The 22,737-nt window shown below is 42.4% G+C and overlaps 2 protein-coding genes across 7 annotated transcripts in view; one reads left to right on the plus strand and one right to left on the minus strand.

The window, feature by feature from the left end:
- The window catches only part of mmp23ba (matrix metallopeptidase 23ba), a 568,642-nt gene that overhangs the window by 382,333 nt on the left and 163,572 nt on the right, over positions 1 to 22,737 (plus strand). The gene's annotated exons all lie outside the window — the stretch shown is intronic.
- Positions 1 to 22,737, minus strand: part of bsna (bassoon presynaptic cytomatrix protein a) — a 56,819-nt gene that overhangs the window by 15,037 nt on the left and 19,045 nt on the right. For 2 of the 6 annotated variants that reach the window (XM_087265583.1, XM_087265580.1), the window contains exons 2-6: positions 17,573 to 18,068; positions 13,627 to 14,829; positions 9,424 to 9,840; positions 727 to 7,083; positions 460 to 621 (exon numbers count right to left, since the gene is read on the minus strand). In XM_087265583.1, the coding sequence (XP_087121709.1) occupies positions 460 to 621; positions 727 to 7,083; positions 9,424 to 9,840; positions 13,627 to 14,829; positions 17,573 to 18,068 (8,635 nt within the window). Of the gene's footprint in view, positions 1 to 459; positions 7,084 to 9,423; positions 9,841 to 13,626; positions 14,830 to 17,572; positions 18,069 to 22,737 lie in introns of all 6 variants that reach the window. The other 4 variants (XM_087265582.1, XM_087265579.1, XM_087265581.1 and 1 more) reach the window with 2 other exon arrangements.

Below are 22,737 nucleotides of genomic sequence, written 5' to 3' on the forward strand. Positions count from 1 at the left end.
ACAATGTGTTTCTGCTGTAACAATTAAGAACGCAGAGTTTATCTCAAGACCAAGAGGAAACATTCAAGCAGACAAAAAGTGAGAAAAACTAATATAAGGTTGATTTAATTAAGTCATGAATGCAAAAATGTGCACATTTTGAACAGACATTCTGAATACTGTACCTGATCTTAGCAGAACACAACAATAAACAAAAAAAAAACACCGACAAACTAAATTGAAACACTAAACCAGAAAGTTCAAGGGACAAACAAATTTTAGCATCTCATATTTGCAGCCCTTGTAATTCACATCACATTGCAACTTCAAACTCCAGAAAGACAGCATCAGTAATTAAATTTTATGGTACACACAAACAACATAAATAAAGCTCCACTACTGTTGTATTATTCACAAGTTCAGTTTGTCCTTTGTGCAAAGCAAGTGCAAGTTAAGAATCAAAAAATGAATTACCCATACCTGACTCTGAAGGGCTTGCTGTTGATAAAGTGAAATCCTAGCCTTGGTATGTTCATCTGTAGTGGGACTAAGTGGCTTAGGGTCTGACATAGATCTCTGGATATTCTTCATTGGACGAGGAATGGCCTGATGTCTCTGGGATGGCTCGGCAATACAGGATTTCTGCTGCGGGGTGACATGTGCTTTATTCAGCCTCTCACTAGAAGAGAATGATGTGTCTATGATGCGTTGTGGAGAAGAAAGAGGAGAAACAGGGGAATACAGCACCTGTGGAGATTTAGGTTGTTGCCGGATCAAGCTGGATAGAGACTCGTTATGCAGGTGATGCTGCTGGTAGCCAAACTCCAAAGGATCGGGCCTCCGCCTTCCAAACTTCACGGCATTCTGATGACTTGGTGAGAGTGGATCTGCAGAACCAACTAAATGGACACCGGTGGGGCTGACCGTGGTAGCGATGCTTATCTGTGGAATGACTATGCTTTGAGACTGAGTCTCAGGTTCAGTTTGGCAAGCTAAACTTTGACCCTTCTGTGTTCTCTCAGGACCAGAAATATAGTGGACAATTTCAACCTTGCTAGGATCTGGTATGGTGGCATGTATGCTTGGGGATACTCTAACCAGCTGCTCTGTCTCTGTTTGGCAAGAACAATCTCGAATGGTCTGTATGGCAATACTGGAGGATGCTGTCTTAACAGATGAAGGTGTAAAATGTGATTCAGATTTATGGTCTGTGTTAGATTCAGCAGAATGCCTTGAGTAACGGGAACGTCTACGTCTAACTGGCTGCTCCCATTCTGCCTTGTCTTCGTCATCATCTGTCTGAACGCTGCAGTCAACACTACGCCTAGTCCGTCGTCTTCTTGATACTAGGTATCTCTCCTCTCCATCTTCATCATCTGTTTGCACACTGCAGTCCACAAGCCTCTGAGGCAAAGGGAACATCGTCACTTCACCCTCATTTCCATCTTGCAATCTTGGCATAGATCTTTGTTTACGCATGGACCTAATTTCTGCCTGATCTTCAGTACTTCTCAAGCATATTTCTGATGTGGAATTTGGCATTGATCTAACAAAAACCTGAACGTCATTATATAATACATCGGAGGCTAATTCCTGTGGCTGAATAATTCTTCCAGATTGATCACTGATGACTTGGGTGCTTCCACTGACTGTCTTTTGTCTCTTTTGTTCCTCAAGTTGCTGCTGCAACTGATGTTGCAAAGATTGTATCTGATCAAGCTGCTGTTTCTGTTGAGCTAGTTGCTCTCTCTGTAGAATCAGCTGGCTTTCTCTCTCAGCTTGCTGCTGCTGCAACACTTGTTGCTTTATACTCTGCAGTTCCTGAATCTCACGCTGTACAAGTATCTGCTCCTTTTCTCTATGCCTCTGCAACTCTGCACGCTCACGCTCAAGCTCTTCCTGAAGCCTTAGCTGACGCAACTTTTCCAGTTCCACTCTCTCTCTCTCAATTTGCAAAAGTTGTTCCTGCTGTTGATGGACTTTTTCCTCAGTTTCGTTTTCTTGACTTGCGATATTTCTAACAGCAGTAAGAGTAGTCCGACCTCCTTGAGTTGCAATCGGGTGACCTTGCACTGGAGGGTGTGATTGAGCAGATGAGTTAGATTGTGGTAGTTGATGTTGTAAAGTAGGTTGGGTATTCGCCTGAAGATGGGACTGAGATAGATTTATTGGTTGAGCTTGGACCTCAGGTTGGCTCATTGCCAAGTTCATTGGTGTTGAAATAGGCACAGAAGAGGGCTGAATTGGCTGCGCAAAAGTTCCAGCTGCTGTTATGCTAACTGGAGACTTGCCAAGATACAATGGTGCATCTTGGACTGTTGTGATAGCTGGAGACTCGGGTACTTTTGTAGATGTTGTAACAGGGAGAGGATTAGGTGTAGGACATTGGAAAGGTGCCTGCCCAGTCCTTGGAGCTACTGGCAATCTGGTTAAGCTTGCCAAAGGTACAGGTGTCATATTCGGTGTAGGATATGGTCTGTATCCTCCTCTTAACAGAGGCCTTAGCACAGAAGAAGGCTGAGTTGTTATTGGAACTGTGGATGCAATAGGTGTGTTTATAGTCGAATATATCATGCCATCCGCTGATCTAATAGCTGATGGATACATGGCTCGAAGACTAGCTTGTCTTGCATTGATCAGATCAGTTAGAGCTTGACTATGGGAAAGGGGCTTTCTATCTGGGCTGTACTTAAAACCAAGTCTGGGACCTTGAGGAAGATTAACCCTACTTGGTGGACCACTGCTTCTTCCAGTGCCTAGCTGTAGTATATCAGGGTTACTACTGTATCTATCTATTGAGTTAAGGGCTGCACACATGCGACTTATCTCCCTGGCAGTTGTAGCACTGTACTGGGCAAGATTAGACTCTGCAAAATCACCTGAGAAATATCCATAATCTGAGTTAATGTTGGTCAGGGAGCTATACCTTCTAATTGGTAAATCTCCAATATCACCCTGACGAAGGTCAGTGAAAGAACCATACTGAAGCCCCATTCCAAGGTAGCCTCCATCATAGCCATCCTTCATGGTGTCTGTGTATAATTCTTCAGAGGAATGAAAATGTGGATCATGCTTTGCTGAATATGATGACAACCCTGCCTCTGAAAGGTTAGTTTCAGACATTGATGGCTGAAGCCGCCCAGGGAGGGGCAATGTGTAAGATTTAACTGTGTAATCTTGGTAAGTCTGCCCATCTTGTCGTAAATCAAACTGCTGATAATGTTGTGGTAATGTGGTCGGTGCTATTGATGATTGCTTGGAAGGCTCATCTGTGACTGGTTTCTGAGAGAATGGACCACCCACACAGCTGCCACCAAAAGGAAGATTGTAAACCATGTCACAACAAGTCGCTTGGTTTTCTGATTTTATTTGCCCTGTTAAATTCATTGAATCCTGGCCTTCGTCAGGCTTGACGAGTTGTGTGATCGTAGCTCCTTGTGCAGCACCATCAATTTGCACCATCATCACTTGAGGCTTGACATTTGCTAGATTCATGACACCTGCCTCGGCTTGTTTTGCCCTAAACTCAAGAGGACCACCAACACCATACACATCAGAAGCCATAGCTGGTGAGATGACATTAACTTCTGTGGCAGTACTCGTCTGAGTGACTAGCATGTCTTTTTTGAATAGAGGTAGTTGGCTAGATATATTCAGATTGGCAAAAGAGGCAGCTTGTTGTTGCTGAAGCTGATGATGTTGCTGAAGCTGTTGCTCAAGAAGTTGTTGTTGTTGCTGAAGCTTTTGCTGTTGTTTAAGTAACTGATTTTGCTGTATACTAAGGTCTTCAAGCTTAGCATCAATCTTTGGTATGGATGGGTCAATTGGCGGCGGCTTATTCGCTGCGAGGCAAACTACTGTTCCCATATCTTTGCCCAAATCAACTCTGCTTTCAAGGGGATCACAGTAGAGCACTGGGTGTTTGGGTTGGGACATGAACATAGAAGCAGCTACAGTAACACTGACCGTAGTTGCCGTTGACGTCACAACATGCAGTTGCTCCTGTGTATTAAGGTTCATTATCAAGGGCTGAATAGTTGTGGATTGACGAATGGGACTTCCTTCAAGGGACCCAGAATATTTTCGAGATTCTGTCGCTAAGGATGTCAAATCCATTCCTTGGTCAGTCATGATAATTGGTGTTGGCTTTATGCCAGTTCGTAGATCTACTACACTTGCACTTTGAAATCGATGTCCTTGCTCTATTCTTGAAGTACCAGGAACCGTTGAAATGCGACAAAGTGATATGTTTTCCATTGACATTGATCCACGTGAGTACATGCTCGCAGTAGTGGCCATGCTAGTTCCAACATTAACTTTTTTAGCTCTATAGTTCCTGTATAAGCTATGCTGAGGAGACTGTTCATGTGGTGGTGTATCAGGAGGGCTGAAAGGAGGTGAGTAGGCATCAAATGTTGACTGGCGGCTAAACCTTGTCGGCGAAGACAACGGAGATGTAGCCGTGTTAACTGTAACTGGTTTGGATGGACTTGTGGGCTCAGGCTCCTCTGTTCTAATCATATAATAGGTATCTTGAGTGGACTGCTGCCTAAAAAGACCTGGTGTAACAACTCCATGTGAGGTCTGAGTGCCCTGTGCCATAACTGGAGAGGTGTGAGAAGCGTTCCCAGAGGAAGCTAACACTGAAGGGCTAACTGTCTGTGTTGAAAACTCAGCTGTTCTCCTAGAAGGAGATCGTGTTGGACTGTGTGTAGGAGATGAGGTTGGAGAAAGGGGTGGGCTCCTTTCATGGTAAGCATAAGACCTGATTGAACTTGGGCCAGATTCAATTCTAGTGTCTGAGGATGTTGAACTATCCCTCATCTGCACTCCTCTGCTTATTGCCATTTTCCGTGCCGCACTTTCCCTCTGGTTGTAAGCCTGAGTGATTGCAGCAATTTTATGAGACACGTTTGAAACAGTAGTGGTTGTGGTGGTTTGCCGACCATATAAACTGGGCTGTGTAGTGGATATTGTTTGACTGGCAGTAGTTTGAGAGACAGTGACCGTTTCCCTGGCATATACTCCATACGCAGCAATAGTCGTGGCAGCAACCGTTGGTGTAATTCCATTTTTACCAGTTTGATTTCTAAGTCTGTCTTTGGGGCCATCTTTTGAGAAATGTTGAGTCACTCTGACATCGGGTATCCGTCCTCCTGTCCCGGTTTCAGAAAACGATACAGGTGCTGAGAGCTGGGTGGGGCTTGTTCCAGGAGTCAGTAAAGCATTGCTTTGTTCCAGCAACTTAGCAAAAGCTGAGCCTGTATCTAGTAACTGCTTTTCATTGTAGGAAACATCCATCTCCATTTGGTCATCGAGCTGCTTTGAGATGTTTTGTGAGGTCTGACGGATCTCTTCATAAATATCAACCGTCTCCTCATTCTCGTAATGCATATCATCTTGCTCATTATAATCATATTCATCTTCAATATCTTGTCTATTTCTAATGTCTGACTCTTGATAGGTGGCAGAGCTGTACTGCTGTAAAATCAAACTTGAGCTTGATTGCTGCTGTGTCTGCTGCTTTTGCTGCTTCTGCAACATCTCCGCTTTCCTCATCATCTCCTCGTAGACTTCTTCTGCGCTTTTTAATTTCTTGCCACTCGAGGAGGTAGTTACAGCAGCAGTAGATGATGTAGTTTCTGGCTTTTCAGTAGGAGAATAAAGTGACATAAAGGTGGGCAGGTTGTACTCACTACCAGATTTGTACAGCTTGGTTGAAATTTCATAGCCCTCAGCATCTGAGTCAGCTGAAGGAGAATACTCTGAACAGGAGGACCGGTGGAGTTCCTCCATCTCAGCTGCCTGCCTCAACTCCTCGGTCGGAGAAGCATCCTCGATGGGTGATAGATTACTAGGTGGAGTCTTCGATCGTTCTCTTCGTCTTTGTGCTCTTAACTCTTCTTTATCGCGTTTTGTTTTCCGGACTGTGCTTCGTATTCTCTGTTGCTCGACTTCTCTCATCTTTTCCTGCTCCCTTAGGAGTTCTTCTTCCTCTCTCAATTCGTCTTCTTCTGATGAATCCTCGATGGTGGGTAGGAGAGGGCCATGGGAGCGATGCCTCGCTTTCCTCTGCTGCTTCGCCTCCTCCAGTCGCTGCCTCCGACTAGGACTACTGTCACTATCATCTTCCATTGAGGATATGGAGGTAGGGGATATTCCAGAGGTGTAGCTAGACGTGGTTGGTGGGAGAGTAGAGGAATAGTCCCCTCTTGACCTTTCTTCTGGAGAACCGGTGAGGCTTTCCATCTCCAGCTCAGGCTCTCGGTCGAGACTCAAGTCATTGTCAGTGCCTAACTCCATGTCTCGACTATAACTGTTGGTGTTGTTCAATTCTATGGTCTTGAATCTTCGTAAGCCTCCTTGCGAGGCCATGAGGTCCTCTTCAGCGGATCCTTTGTATATATCACTTGTGGTTTTACTCTCCTCCTCAAAGCTACTCGAATGATAAGTAAGACGACGCTTTTCTTTTCCTGAGTCGCTGATGTGCTTTTGAGTCTTTTTTAGCTTTTTGTAGCCATAGCCTTCATCCTCATCCTCGTCCTCCTCTTCCATTTCCTCTTCCTCGTCCTCATCCTCGTTCTCCTCATCTGCACTCATCTCCATTATTTGCCTCCTCATGAACTCCTCATCGGTCATCTCTTCAGATTCTACATTTCTTTTTTTATGGCCACTGTTCTCCGTCAAAGCAGAAATTGCTCTAAGCTCTTCCTCAGTTGGATCCTCCTCCTCTTCCATGATGCCCTCAAGGTCTTCATCGGAGTCATAATCCTCTGGGCTAATGGATATCGAGCGAGACGGGTGCTTCCTAAAGTCACTGTGCTGCTGTTTTCCTCGCTTCTTGTCCTGTTTTTTGTCCCCATCGGTTGAAAATTTAGATTCCAGCAGGGGTCGCATGGAGCTCTCCAGCTTTATCAGTTCAGATGGACTTGGTGGTGTATAATGCCCAGTCAGACCTCTCTCATTCATCTTCAACTCTTCCTCCTGGATGAGACCAGTAATTTCACTTTGTGAGCTGGAGATCCCGTCAGAGGAGTAGCCAGTATCACTACAACTCTGTGGGCTCCGAGAGAGGTCATGATTGCTGTTTGTCTTGGTGGTTTCCTAGAAATGCAAAAAAACACAAAAAACAGATGCTTAGAAATGCAAATATCAGTGCAGAATGTAAATTCAAGTTGTCTCCATATAAGTGATACTCAGGTCATTAAGCCGACTGTTATGAACTCTCTTTATCTTTTAAGTAGAACCCTCCCCAGTTAGCGAAATTCATGTGGCTCAAATCCAGCCCACAACAGACACTTACATCAGGCCCACATACCACATGGAATAATGGCACTTGAGTGGTCCGCACCTGTTTGCCAGATCTGGGCCACACTTGCCATATCTTCTCTGGGCCGCTTTAGGCTCACAGCCACATTGGCCAGAGCTAACTGTGCCGAATATTTGCCAAAAGTGGCCCACATATGTTTTAAGATATCTGGGCCACATTTGCCATATCTTCTCTGGGCCACTACAGGCTCAAATCCACATTAACCAGAGTTTACTGTGTCGAATATTTGCCAAAAGTGGCCCACATGTTGTAAAATAACTGGGCCACATTTGCTATATTTTCTCTGGGCAAGATTAGGCGCACAGCCGCAATAGCCAGAACTTACTGTGCCGAATATTTGCCAAAGTGGCCCACATATCCCTTAAGATAACTGGGCCACATTTCCCACATCTTCTCTGGGCTACTACAGGCTCACAGCCACATTGGCCAGAGCTAACTGTGCCGAATATTTGCCAAAAGTGGCCCACATATGTTTTAAGATATCTGGGCCACATTTGCCATATCTTCTCTGGGCTACTACAGGCTCAAATCCACATTAACCAGAGTTTACTGTGCCGAATATTTACCAAAAGTGAACCATATATTTTAAAATAACTGGGCCACATTTGCCATATTTTCTCTGGGCAACATTAGGCTTACAGCTGCAATAGCCAGAACTTACTGTGCCGAATATTTGCCAAAAGTGGCCCACATATGTTTTAAGATATCTGGGCCACATTTGCCATATCTTTTCTGGGCCACTACAGGCTCAAATCCACATTACCAGAGTTTACTGTGTCGAATATTTGCCAAAAGTGGCCCACATGTTGTAAAATAACTGGGCCACATTTGCCATATTTTCTCTGGGCAAGATTAGGCCCACAGCCGCAATAGCCAGAACTTACTGTGCCAAATATTTGCCAAAGTGGCCCACATATCCCTTAAGATAACTGGGCCAGATTTCCCATATCTTCTCTGGGCTACTACAGGCTCAAATCCACATTAGCCAGAGTTTACTGTGCCGAATATTTACCAAAAGTGACCCATATCTTTTAAAATAACTGGGCCACATTTGCCATATTTTCTCTGGGCAACATTAGGCTCAAAGCCGCAATAGCCAGAACTTACTGTGCCGAATAATTGCCAAAGTGGCCCACATATCCCTTAAGATAACTGGGCCAGATTTCCCATATCTTCTCTGGGCCACTACAGGCTCAAATCCACATTAGCCAGAGTTTACTGTGCCGAATATTTGTCAAAAGTGACCCGCATATGCCTTAAGATAACAGGGCTACATTTGCACTTACACGTGTGAGCCACATGTAAGATTATCCTTAAATGACTATGCCACATTTTTGCCAACTGTGGCCCCCATTTGTCCTCCATCATTTGGGCCAAATTTATTATTTTCCACATGGGCCACTTCAGGCTCACATTCATTTTGTCTGGGCCGAAGGAATACTGCCAGTGTCGCATAACTGCCTAAAGTGGCCCACGTTTGTATGCTATCTGGGTGGTTATTAGGCTTGTATGAGTTAATATAACATAAATTATGGCTGAAACATACTGAGTCAGTCAAAGAACTAGGGGCGATGAAAACCGACTGTAAATCTATGTTCTGGACCACGCCCATGCCTTTATGAGCACTACTTCCAGCAGGATAATGCAGCATGTCATAAAGCTCAATCATCTCAGACTGGTTTCTTGAACATGAAGATGAGTTCACTGTACTCAAATGGCCTCCACAGTCACCAGACCTCAATCCAATAGAGCAGCTTTGGGATGTGGTGGAACGGGAGATTGGCATCATGGATGTGCAGCTGACAAATCTGCAGCAACTGTGTGATGCTATCATGACAATATGGAGCAAAATCTCTGAGGAGTATTTCCAGTAGCTTGCTGAATCTCTGACACCGTGGATTAAAGCAGTTCTGAAGGCAAAAAGGGTCCAACCCGGTACTAGTAAGGTGTACCTAATAAAGTGGCCTTTATATACGCATTAAAGTCTTAACACACAGGGTTTTGCTTTAAGTTTAAAAATGCTAACCAATAACAAGTTTCAAAAACATTTCCTTCAATCCAAACATGCTAATTTATAAAACAATGGAGAATGACTGTAACCCAAACACGCTTACCTCATAGTATTTAGTGATGCTCTGCAATTCTTTCTTTTCGTCTTTAGAAATCATCTGAATGGACTCGGCTGTTCCTCTCTTCTGAGCCAGTGTATTTTCTTTATCCTCAAGCTCTTTGTCCAGCTTGGGTGTGTATTCTTTTCTCTCTTCTCCACCGGCAAACGCAGCAGTGATGGACACAGGAGGTGTGGTGGTTGTGGTTAGCGCAGTAGATGTCTTCATATCACTTGAAAATGCACTTTGTTGGGAAACTGGGGGTTTCTGCTGTGGTGTCCCTTGCTGCTTGCTGGAAATTTGCTGATGGCGCGGAGAACCCAACGGTTGGCGACTGGGAGATGATGGTGCGACTGGAACAGGATCGAGTCCACCAGACATTAGTCTCTGAGTCTGACAGTTCAGACAGAGCCATTCTTTCTTCTGCAAAACAACAGGGAAGCTGAAGATTAGTGCTCGGAATGATCATGTGATTTCTCTAAAATATATACACCCTGCTGAAAAAAACTGCTTAAACCAGCCTAGGCTGGTTGGCTGGTTTTAGCTGTTCAACCAGACTGGTTTTAGAGAGGTTTTGACCATTTCCAGCCAGGTCTCAGCTGGTCAGGCTGGAAAATGACTAGCTAAAACCAGCTTGGCCAGCTTGGTTTAAGTTGGTTTTAGCTGGCCTCCCAGCCTGACCAGTTAAGACCAGGCTGGAAATGGCTGGAAACCAGCCTGGAAGTGGCCAAAACCCCTCTAAAACGAGTCTGGTTGACCAGCTACTGAATGAGCACTGTGCTGCGTCCGACAGATTGCACTATCATGTTTTTTCTTCTTCTTCATTCTTTTATATCACATTTTACCTGTTTTTATGTTTTGTTTTGTTTTTACGCATTTTTATTATTTGTTTTTATTTTTATTTTACTTGTTTCTTTTATTCGTGTTTATGTAAAGCACTTTGAATTGCCACTGTGTATGAAATGTGCTATATAAATGAAATGCCTTGCCTTGCCTTAGCTAAAACCAGCCAACCAGCCTAGGCTGGTTTAAGCTGTTTTTTCAGTAGGGCAGAGTAACAAACATTATAATTCCCCCCTTTTACAAGATGTAAAATAGCGCATGTGTTTAGACTGTGGGGGAAACCGGAGCACCCGGAGGAAACCCACACCAACACGGACCCAGCCGGGACTCAAACCAGCGACATTCTTGCTGTGGGGCCAGAGTGTTAACCACTGTGCCGCCCTTTTTTTTCCAGAATTATTCAGTATATCTTCCTTTGTGTATCTTCCAACAGAAACTCAAGACGGTTTGATACATGTGAAGGGAAAGTAAACGATGACAGAATTTTCACTTGGCTAAACTGTGTCCTCAGGTGATGAGCAGCTTGTAGATTATCAAGCTACAGTTTCAGAGCAGCTTCCCCAGCACTGCCAATAGCGTGTGAACGTGACATATAGAGTATTTTCAGTTTCACAATGTTTGCCCAGTAGGTTTCCAGTGCTGTGAGCAAACTCATGTGCTCTTCTGTGACCTTTGAGGTCAAGGAGCAACAAATCAGAGCAACACTCTGAGCTTCGGCTTTAGGACATTTAGCAGCGTGCGCCAGATTTTGATTAATTCAGCATACTGTTTAATATAATCCTGTCATTCAGATAAATCATTCCGCTATGCAAAGCTGGTCAAATCATTAAGTGATGTCGGCCGAGGGCTCAAACCCTGCTGGGATCTCCATATGTGCCAGTATGTGTCTAACACACTCAGACTCTCCTAAAGCACTAACAAACCTGAAATACACAAGTCATCAGCACTGTCTTCATATATTTGGCATAGGCATGGGTGTGTGGGATAACATGGAGGTCATGAACACACTGACAAGGAGCCCCTCTGAAAGGCTAGGACAAGACTGCTGTATCACTGCTGTATCATCCACCTGTAGTACATGTAAAAAGTATTTTGGGAGCTTTTAAAACTGTCTCAGTGTCAGTCAGCAGAACTTAGATCTTCCTTTGATGTGTCTCACTGTCAAGTTTCTTAACTAAAAGCATCAATCATTCAATTTCGTGCAGCTTCTAGATTTCTGAGGCCACATATCTCTAGTGGACAGTAAAATCCTCCACAACTGAGAGCAAGCTGGCACTCAACAACGCTCATCTTGATTCAATCAGCTCCCCAAGGACAAATTCACACACTTTATTACTTGCTCATTTCACAATACAGAGAAAGAGAACAATCCTAATTTCCGTTTCAGAGCAAATTTAATGACACAGATAGATTTTTGCCCACACACAGATTTCACTTTGCACATGAACACATCAGTCTGTTATAGGTGCATATACAGTTGGTCAGAATTATTCACCCCCCTGTTTATTTTTGCCCCAAATTCTGTTTTACTGAATAAAGATTTCTCCAGCACATTTCTAATCATAATAGTGTTAATAACTCATCTCTAATAACTGATTTACTTTCTCTTTGTCATGATGACAGCACATAATATTAGACTAGATACTTTTCAAGACACTTCTATACAGCTTAAAGTGGCATTTAAAGGCCTAACTAAGGTAACTAGGCAGGTTAGGGTAATTAGGAAAGTTATTGTATAACGATGGTTTGTTCTGTTGGTTATCGAAAACAAATATAGCTTAAAGGGGCTAATAATATTGACCTTAAAATGGTGTTTAAAAAATTAAAAACTGCTTTTATTCTATCCGAAATAAAACAAATAAGACTTTCTCCAGAAGAAAAAATATTATCAGACATACTGTGAACATTTCCTTGCCCTGTTAAACATCGTTTGAGAAATATTTAAAAAAGAAAATAAAAAAATCAATGGGGGGGTGAATAATTCTGACTTCAACTGTATTTATATATATATATATACAATTGAAAAAGACAAACAAAAAACAGAAAATGAATTACTTCAAACTCATGAATTATTACTTTTTAGTTAACAAAACATCTTCTTGAAGTGGACATCTCTAGTGTTCAGCATAATTGAGGTCACCCCATTATGAAGATGAATATTGCTCTCTATTTCTCAGTATAGGCCATGCATTTTAGTGCATTTAAACAAAACAGATTTACTAAACAAATAGATTTATTATTACAGAGAACAGAGATTTATTACAATAATATTTTACTCACCAAACATATTGAGAATTGGAAAGATAATACAATTAAATTCAAGCAAAATATTGCAAAAAGAAATTACAACCAACAGAAATTCAACAAATTTTTCCTTTTTTTTTTTTTTTTTGCTTCTTTTGATTTTTTTCTTTTATAAATTTAATTTGATATTTCTCTATAACATACATTTGGGCGTACTAGTTTTTGGACCGTTATCATAGGTTATTTTGCTAGATGCACAAATATAATATTGAAAAGAATGTAAGGATGATCACGTGCCTGAGAATAATTCAAATGAAAGCAGGGACTGCTGCTGCTGCTTACAAAAGGTTTACTGTTTACACGAGCATCGCTGTTTGTCTAGTCTTTTTCAGAGAGAACCGATCGCACTAGTCGCGCAAGTAAACGGGAGCGCACAGGCTTTTTAACAGTCGCATGCATCACATCACCTGTGCGCGAGTAATCATCCTCTCATAAGGTATTCACCTGCTTTTGCTCGCGTGAACACAGTTATTGTTGTCAGTCATGCTGCTTCTCGATTCTAAGATCACATTTGCACGCATATTGGGCCATCCTTATTGTCGAACCCTGCTTTAAGAAAACTTTAAGTAAACATTATTTCCAACCTGCCAAATTGGCTAGTGGGAGCGGCTGTCTAACCCGCCAAAGCTGAAATCTACCTGCATTTGGTGGGTTGGCGGGTGTTAATGTAAAGCCCTGTTTACAACCCTTGACAATTGAAATGAGGCTGGGTTTGAGAAATTCTTTTGGTGATGATGATGTCTGTGGGTGGCACCGTTCAAAATTAAAGTGCACCTTTCCGCTGATAATGCCTCATTTCTCATCGTCATAATGAAAGTAATGGCATATGACAGCTGATCGGGTGGAATCCCGGAAAACAAACCAAACTCTGGCCAGTGTGAGGAGAGTTCATGAGCATGTGACTTGTTTTAATAATTTTGATCCATTTAGATGCCATGTGAAACGAAGCACAACCATTTTAACCCCAGTTTCAGAACAAAACAATCGATCTACAGGTGTGAACGCACCCTAAAACAAGCAATACAAATGACATTCATGGATAAGACACGTGCACCTCCTTACCTCCACCAGATGTGGTGTGGGATTGAAGCCACACAGATTGCAGACCTCAGTGTGGCACTGGGTGCAGGACCTGTAGTTTGGAGCCTCTGTGGACCACACATTGAAGGCAGTCTTGCACAGTGGGCAGGTGACCTCAGGTTTCTGGACGACCGGCTGTGTTAGAGGCTGTTTCAGTGGAGACTGCTGCTGCAGTGCGGTCTGGTGCTGTCCTGCCAACTGCTGTGGTTTTGGGCCTTTTTGATGGTGCATCGGTGACTGTTGCTGCTGTTGCTGATTCTGCTGCGGAGGTTGTTTCTGCAGAGGGGCTCCGGGGCCTTTGGGCACTGTAACTCCTCCTGGACCTGTTTTGAAAGCCCCAGGAGGTCCTGCTGTGGTTTTTGCACTAGCTCCAGAATTAGCATCACTAAAGATCACCTTTGTCCCCTGCGCACTCTGGTTCCGCGCAGGCGACGGCTGTGAGGATCCAGTAAGAGGATCGACAGAAATAAGAGTGCTCGCCTGGTTTAGTAAGGAAGCCCCAAAACCGAACAGCTTAGTTAGACCATCCTGAGGTGGATCATGGGATGGTGCATGATGAGCTGGGGAGCTTCCAGCACTTCGAGTTCGATCCGGTTGACTTCCAATCCGCACCGGAGATCCACGTCCGAGATCCGACTGTGACTGTGCCTTTGCTAAACCAGGTAAAGGCACCGCACCCGGATGAGGAATACGTCCTATTTGGGGCCCCCTTTCTGGACTTTTTGGTCCCAGTACTTGCCTTTGGGGCTCTGACTGGTAACCTGATTGTAAATGTCCTGCTTGTGGTGGCTCTTTTTGTGTTTGGAGTCCAGTTTGTGGCCCGCTGTAAAATCCAGTCTGGCTAGGTCCAGTAGGGCCAGTCTGTCTTTGGATCCCAGAAACAGCATGAGGTTGAGGCTGTGGATGTGGCTGAGGTTGTGGATGTGGATGTGGCTGTGGATGTGGCTGAGGCTGCTGATGTGGCTGAGGTTGTGGATGTGGTTGTGGCTGAATTTTCATCTGTGTCTGCATTTGGGGTTGTATCTGTGGTGTGGGTTGCGCTGAGGGCTGGGTCTTGGGTATTGGGTCAGGCTTGGGTTGATGAGAGGGAGAATGTATCTGCTGCTGACTCTTGGACCGTGGTGTTGTCATGTCCATTCCCAAAGCCCGCTGCATTTGGCAGTTTAGACAGAGCCACTCCTTGACCTGTTAATGAAATAAAGGCAGTACTCAGAGACAGATATACATCATTCTGATTGCCTTTGGCTAAAACTAATTGGCTACGGACTAAAGATTAGGCATTTCATAAATCGCACAATGTGCAGAGTTCAGGCATGTAGCTCTCACTTTATTATGATGGTTCCAACAGACTTTGTTGACAATACTTTGCATTGTACTGCCAACTTATTCTCATTTATTCATTCATTCATTCATTCATTCATTCATTCATTCATTCATTCATTCATTCATTCATCCATTCAATCATTCAGTTATTCAATCATTTATTTATTTATTCATTCATTCATTCATTTATTCATTCAATCAATCATTCATTCATTCATTCATCCATTCAATCATTCAATCATTTATTCATCCATTCAATCATTCAATCATTTATTTATTTATTTATTTATTCATTCATTCATTCAATCCTTCAATCCTTCATTCATTCAATCATTCATTCAATCATTCATTCATTCATTCATTCAATCATTCAATCATTTATTCATTTATTCAATCAATCAATCATTCATTCATTCATTCAATCATTCATTCATTCATTCATTCAATCATTCAATCATTTATTTTTCATTTATTCAATCAATCAATCATTCATTCATTCATTCATTCATTCATTCATTCATTCATTCATTTATTCATTCATTCAATTAATCATTCATTCATTCATTCAATCATTCATTCATTCATTCATTCATTCATTCAATCAATCATTCAATCCTTCATTCATTCATTCATTCATTCAATCATTCATTCATTCATTCATTTATTCATTCAATCATTCATTCATTCATTTATTCATTCATTCATTCATTTATTTAATCAATCATTCATTCATTCATTCATTCAATCAATTATTCATTCAATCATTCAATCATTCAATCATTCATCCATTCATTCATTCAATCAATCATTCAATCATTAATTTAATCATTCATTTATTAATTTATTCATTCATTCATTGTCCTTCGGTTTAGTCCCTGATTTATCAGAGGTTGTCACAGCGGAATTAACCACCAACTAGGGTTGCACAGTTTACTGATAGTATGGGATTATTACATTACTATGGTTCCAAAATACTGGCGGTGCCACTGTAGCTGTAAACAATAGTATCGTCATTAACAATTTCTCTACAATAGATAATGTGGAAAAGTCACTAAAATGCTCACACGTTTGAGCAACAATAACTCATTCATTAATGTTCTTTTACGCTTAGTCCCTTTGTTAATCCAGGGTCGCCACAACAGAATGAACCGACAACTTATCCAGCACATTTTTATGCAGCGGATGCTTTCAACAAACCACAATGGGTACCAAAGTGCTGTACATAAAACACATGCAAATATACACAAAACCAAAATACATAAACTCACATCACAGGATTAAAAACTAAAGAAAATAAGTGTTTTTAGTGCCCTCTGAAAAGACTCAAAAGATGAAGCTGTTCTTAAGGAAAGTGGAAGATCGTACCAGAGTCTTGGAGCTGCTATTGAAAAAGCTCTATCACCTCGACATTTTTAGCGTGAACGTGGAACTGTCAAATAGAGACGATCCTTAGAGCGAAGAGATCTCACTTGTTGGTGTATATTAATTAGCTCAGAAATATGCTCAGGGGCCAATTTATTTAGACCATTTTATTTCAATAGTCCGAGCCCTTAGGTTGTAGAATTTGTGCCTTTTATGGTAGCCTATTGCACGTTTTCTAATGCTTCAGTTCGAATTCACAATTGAATCGATTCCTTTCTGTTCCTGTCAATATGATTTGGTAGCTACAACAACCGCGACAATCTGTTAAAAAGAACACACAGAACACAAAAGAAGACTCACAGAGTGAATTTTGGAATCACTTTGGATTGTGACCTAATAAGACGGAAAAAACAACAGAGCAACAGGAAACATTGAAACTATTTTTGAGCACTTCATAAAGCCTGATTTAGTTGGAAAATGCTCTTTTGTAGCAAATTTCATTCAGTATAATTTGTATTTTTAGCTGCATGTATTTTTGTTGGTCAGTTATCTACAAAATAAACAAACAGAATGAGTCATTTTTTAGTGGATTGAGGTGCAGATAATACTTTTTGGCCTTAAGGGAATTATGAAGTATGTTGTGTTCACACCAGATGAGGAACGCGCAGATAAATTGCGATATTCGCACGTAAATAGGTGCGTGAACATTTTTTGAGTTTACACTTCGTTCACTTCACAACAGACGTGGATTCGCATCTTCTGTCTGCCCGGTGACTCTAGCTTCATTGCTAAATGGCTAACAGGGATTTTATTGAGAGAATATTTGTGCTTATGTGCTTTAAGAAGGCTGAAAAACAGCTTTGGTTCATTTGGAGCCGTGTCTGAGTCCACTAGATCCTTTCAGAGGTGCAGAAGCTCTGTGAGTTCATCAACTCCTCCAGAAACTGTGCCTGGATGATGGAGGCTTTCAGCAGAGCTTCAGACTGAGCCGAGCCCAGTTTGATCAACTGTTGTCAGATGTCGGGAGGAGGATTTCTCCCTGGCACACCAACAACAGGCGCTACGTCGTAAGAATACACCATTTGAAAACAGTGCCTAATTACTCCTCCTAAATGATCTACCGAGCTCTGACTGGCATTCTATATCTGCAACAATGATCGAATATCTACTGCCAAGGCAAATTCACATCATGCCAAGTCATACAGATGTTGATAAATAGATCCCATTTCTGCAGAAGTCTTACCCCTGTAAGGTGTGGGTTGGGGTTGAAGCCGCACTGGTTGCACACTGTAGTGTGGCACTGTGTGCACTTGTTGAAGTTCGGCGACCCGTCAAAATTGGTCAGCTCTGTTGTATTGCAGACTGGACAGAGTTTACTGCTAGGCATCGGTGCGATCTGGGGTACGGAGTATGGTGAAGTCGGTGCACTAGTTCTGTCAGGAGACGCTGACGGGGAGCGTCCCGTTCTGCTGCTACTGCTGAAGTCCACTTGGAGGTTGCGTCTGGAGGCGTGCTGGCCCGGGCTCTGGTTGGCTCCCATGCCCCCTGCTGAAGCTTGAATTTGAGACTGATGCGTAGGCGTAGTCTGGGAATGTCTGGGTCCATCATGGATTTGCTTTTTGTAAGGGTTTGCACTTGTTTGCATTCCACCCGTGCCAAAGTCAGCACCCGGCCCTCGATCACTACCAGCTCCATAGCCTAGTTTTGGACTTGTTGGTGGACCTCCCGCTCCAGCCAACCTAAATAAGACAAAACAAGAAGATGAGAACACATGAGTATTGCCAGTGGGGATTTTTTAAACAAGAGACTCCTAACTATTATTCCTTTTCATTTCATAAATGTGTCATTAGAAAGTCTACAAACTAATATATATGATCTGCAATCAGATTAAACACCTAAGAAACCTGTTTACCACTTAGGTGGTGATCTCAGTGAGCTTGCATGATTCATCTGGGTTTTATTGGATTACACAGATCGCCCCCCAGTGGACAAACACTGAATTTTTAAACATTTTAAAATAGTAATCACATAATGCAGTGGAAGGCGAGGCCGTGGCGCAGTAGGTAGTGCTGTCGCCCCACAGCAAGAAGGTCGCTGGTTCGAACCTCAGCTCAGTTGGTGTTTCTGTGTGGAGTTTGCATGTTCTCCCTGCCTTCGCGTGGGTTTTCTCTGGGTGCTCCGGTTTCCCCCACAGTCCAAACACATGCGGTACAGGTGAATTGGGTAAGCTAAATTGTCCATAGTGTATGAGTGTGTGTGTGAATGTGTGTGTAAATGTTTCCCAGAGATGGGTTGCGGCTGGAAGGGCATCAACTGCGTAAAAACTTGCTGGATAAGTTGGCAGTTCATTCCGCTGTGGCGACCCTGGATTAATAAAGGGACTAAACCGACGAGAAAATGAATGAATGAATGAATAATGCAGTGGTTCTCAAAGAGGGATTCGGGACCCCCTGGGGGGTCGTAAGACAATAAGGGGGGGTCGCTTGGTGATTTCCAAAAATCTCCCATATTTTACTATTAGAATTATCATATTTTATTAATTATTATATTTTATTTGCAACCCCTGGAGCTATTATGCTGGATTAACATCACAGGAATAGCGTTAGTTGCAGCAGATTGATTTTGCGGTACAATATTACACTTTGACATCTTCATGGCACTCACATACATTAAAAATTAAATCTCCAAGAGGCTCCAAGTCTCTAAAATTAAACCAAGAATAGTCTTGTGCTATAAACATTGTGCTCATCATTCTCATTAGGTGAGGTTAATATTAAATTAATGAATAAAGATTATAAAAATATATATGGTTGTAAGACTGTTGCCAATATGCTTATGTTTATATAGTTCCTAGATTCTTAACAAAACATTCGTAAAAGTTTCAAAGCTTCATGAATCTGTGTTTCAAAAGCAGCCATGAGTAATTCACAATCCTGTGCTTTCCTTTTCATTAGTGTAAACATTAACGGCTCTATTTCATCAATGTAGACACAAAATCTAAAGTGCACAGCGCAAAAGCATTAAGGAGGTGTCTGAATTCACTATTGCTATTTTAAGGATACAAAAAACAGTCTGTGAAGCAGGCGCATGCTCTAACAGGGCTGTGCTGATTCTCTTCATGAGTTCTGGGTGTGTTTTGAGTAGAACCTGCATTAAACCAATCAGAGTCTCGTCTCTCATTCCCTTTAGGTGTCGCTCCATGGTGCATTTGCTCTTTACATGTCGACTTTATAAGTGTAAAATCTGAACACTTCACTAGCGAGAACACAGTTAAACAGAGCATCTGCAGCACGAGGATAAAGAACGAGCCTCCTCCATTCAGCCTCTTTACTTTACTCCTTTACTTTGGATATGTGCATAACTAAAGCGCTCTGCTGAACTTTAGAGCAGCTTTTAGTTGGTTAATAGTGCGCTCTATTTCAGTTGCTCAGAACAGCAACGCTCCAAGAATGCGCCTTAACACACTTCCTCTTTTTTTTTTTAGGATTGGCATAGGACCTCGAGCCGGGAATCGAACTTTGGTCGCCGTGAGTACCTTGGTGCTATATGTCGGCATACTTAACCACTAGGCTATTGGCGCCAAAACACACCTTCTTTATAGACCAGCACACCCATGACTCCACAGAGTGGCGCAAATAGATTTGCTATTTAAACAACATGGCGCAATACATGCAAATTACAGTTGCGCTGGTTTGAAAATAGCAATAAATCACGCCAAACACATCTTGCACCTTATTGTCCCGGTTGTATAATAGGTGTAAAGACTCAATATACATTTTAGACTCACATTTCCACTCATTTCTAGTGAGAAGTTAGTATTATAATACGCAAACATCCCCTTAATTATCACCAGAGCTCTCTGTATTTTGTTGCACATGATTAAATCTTTAAGCTTCATGCACAAACGCTTCCTGCAAAATCACTGCCTTATAGAACAGCAAAGCAACAAGTCAGCGGCCTACGCTTGCAGATGCAGCCCACATCATTATCGCTTGTAATCTCTGTCTATACCAGCGCTTCTCAATCCCGGTCCTCACGCCTCGCTGATCTGCATATTTTGCATGTCTCTCTTATGTAACCCAGCTGATTTAGATAATCAGCTCGTTAGAAGAGCTCCATGCATGACATGTGTGCTGACTGACACGCTCCCTACGCAGTGTGCATCCTACCTAGTCCCTCTCCTTCAGTTCACAAGAATTTCCCTTCATTTCACATTTGTTCATGGATCTACACGACAGCATTCTCTGCAGGGTCTTACTAGAGAAGTAACGTAATATACCTCCGTATTAATTCACACACAAATGCTATTGCAATGAAATAGGCTCCCTTCAAACTGACAGAATATCCTGTAGAGTGCACTTTGCAGGGCACTTGATTGTTCTTTTTGATGGTCTGTTTGTTGAATTTAAGTTACATTGCATCTACATGCCAACTAATCCTCATTAGATTATAGACTGGTAGAGTTGGGGTTAGTGTAAGTTTTACTTGTAAAGTTCCTTCTAGTCAGTTAAATGTGTGTTGACGGTGTGTTGAAGGTTCTTGAGCCCTGGGCTCCCTCCCGTTTGGAGGAAGAGAGGGGAGCTTTGAGCTCAGGTAGATCTCGACAACTCCCCCTTGATAAGAGCTGATGACTAAAAATTGAATGCTATTAAAAGATATGCTGTATTATGAGATTACCTGTAATGCAAATTTAGATTTATCAATTTACTTGTGCATGTTTTTGGAATGTGGAAGGGAACCGGAGGACCCGGGGCAAGCACGGGAAGAACATGCAAACTACACACAGAAACGACCACCGGCCTGTTAAAGGACAAGAACAGGTGACGTTCTTGCTGTGAGGCGACAGAGCTAGTCACTGTGCCACCGTGCTGCCCTATGGAGGGAAAGGTGAAGAGTTAGAGGTGGAAGGGGGGATTCTTCAAATCGAAGATGACTGTAGTGAAAAAACCCTGGCTCTTTATAGTGGGTTAGGAATGGCCTGATTGGTGGATCATGCATGCTAATGCAGAACCAGCAGTGTTCAATCATAATCACGTGCTCCTCTCGAAATTAGTTTATGAATAAACTTCACTTAAATGTATTTTAAAAGTGGGTCAAGACAGGCCAAACTTACGTGGCACACATATAAATATTTAACATCTGGTCCAAATACTACATTTGATATCCCAAGTCTTGTGTGCAGCCTTGAAGATGGTGCCACATCTACCAAACCTGGGCCATGTTTGGCCCACATGCTGTATGCCAGTGCCGGATGAACCAGCCTGATCTCACGAGGAAAAGTATTTTACATTTTGTCAGTTTAGTGTCTAATTTGTACAAGTTCGAACAAGTTTAGTCGTACGAAATTGTACGATTTTAAAAAAGAAGGCGTGGCACCTAACCCCACCCCTAAACCCAACCGTCATTGGGGGATGAGCAAATCGTACTAAATTGTACGAATTAGATCATATGAATTCTTACGAACTAGCCATTAAATCAAAAAGTTACGAATTGCGGTGAGATTGTATCGGATGAACACCTGATATACCAACTTTATGCCAAATCTGGGCCAAAATTCTTCACTATCTGGGATGTGTTTGGACTGTGGGGGAAACCGGAGCACACCCGGAGGAAACCCACACAAACACGGGGAGAACATGCAATCTCCACACAGAAATGCCAACTGACCCAGCTGGAACTTGAACCAGCAACCTTCTTGCTGTGAAGCCACAGTGCTAACCACTGAGCCACTGCACAAATGAACTGTGATAATGGCACTGGCTCTGAATAAGTACCCGGGTCATGCTGCTGGAGAAGAGCTCAGTCTGAACTGCACGGGTCAAGCTGAACGCTTTATGTGCTGTAGCTCAGACCTGATATCATGGCTTATTATTTCAAGCGAGAGGCACGGCTAATTAAAAGCTCAGATCAGTTAATCAGTGAACGCTAACACTACAGCTTTGCCTGTGCATGATAAAGGACACAACAGAGCCTTTTTCTAATAGATGTCAGACGTAACCTCGCTGAATAAACTGCTTGAGTGGGAAATAGCTTCTTGTTTTAGGAATCAGCAGCGTATTGGCTAACCTTCAACATGCTTGCCCTTAAACGATTGATTGTTTTTTATGAGATGCTCTGTTGTTAAAGTCACAGACAATTTTGCAAAAGGCAGGATCCGACGTCCAGCACTTCTCCTTCATTCTCTGTGCTGACAGAAAGTTAATGTTTGTAATGTGATTGGTTATGATTGTCTCTACGGTAACTCATTTGACCACACCCTTCTGCTTATTTGTTACCATGAATACTTATTAGGCAAGTGTATTTATATGTGTTAAAATAGGTTTAAAATGAATTTTAAAAGAAAGAAAACACTTATAGGCCACACTTCTATAGTTGTGACACACTATCCACCATGCACTTTTACACTAT

The sequence above is a fragment of the Danio rerio genome, chromosome 8 (assembly GCF_052040795.2).
Source record: "Danio rerio strain M-AB ecotype USA chromosome 8, GRCz13ab, whole genome shotgun sequence".
Lineage (NCBI taxonomy): Eukaryota > Metazoa > Chordata > Actinopteri > Cypriniformes > Danionidae > Danio > Danio rerio.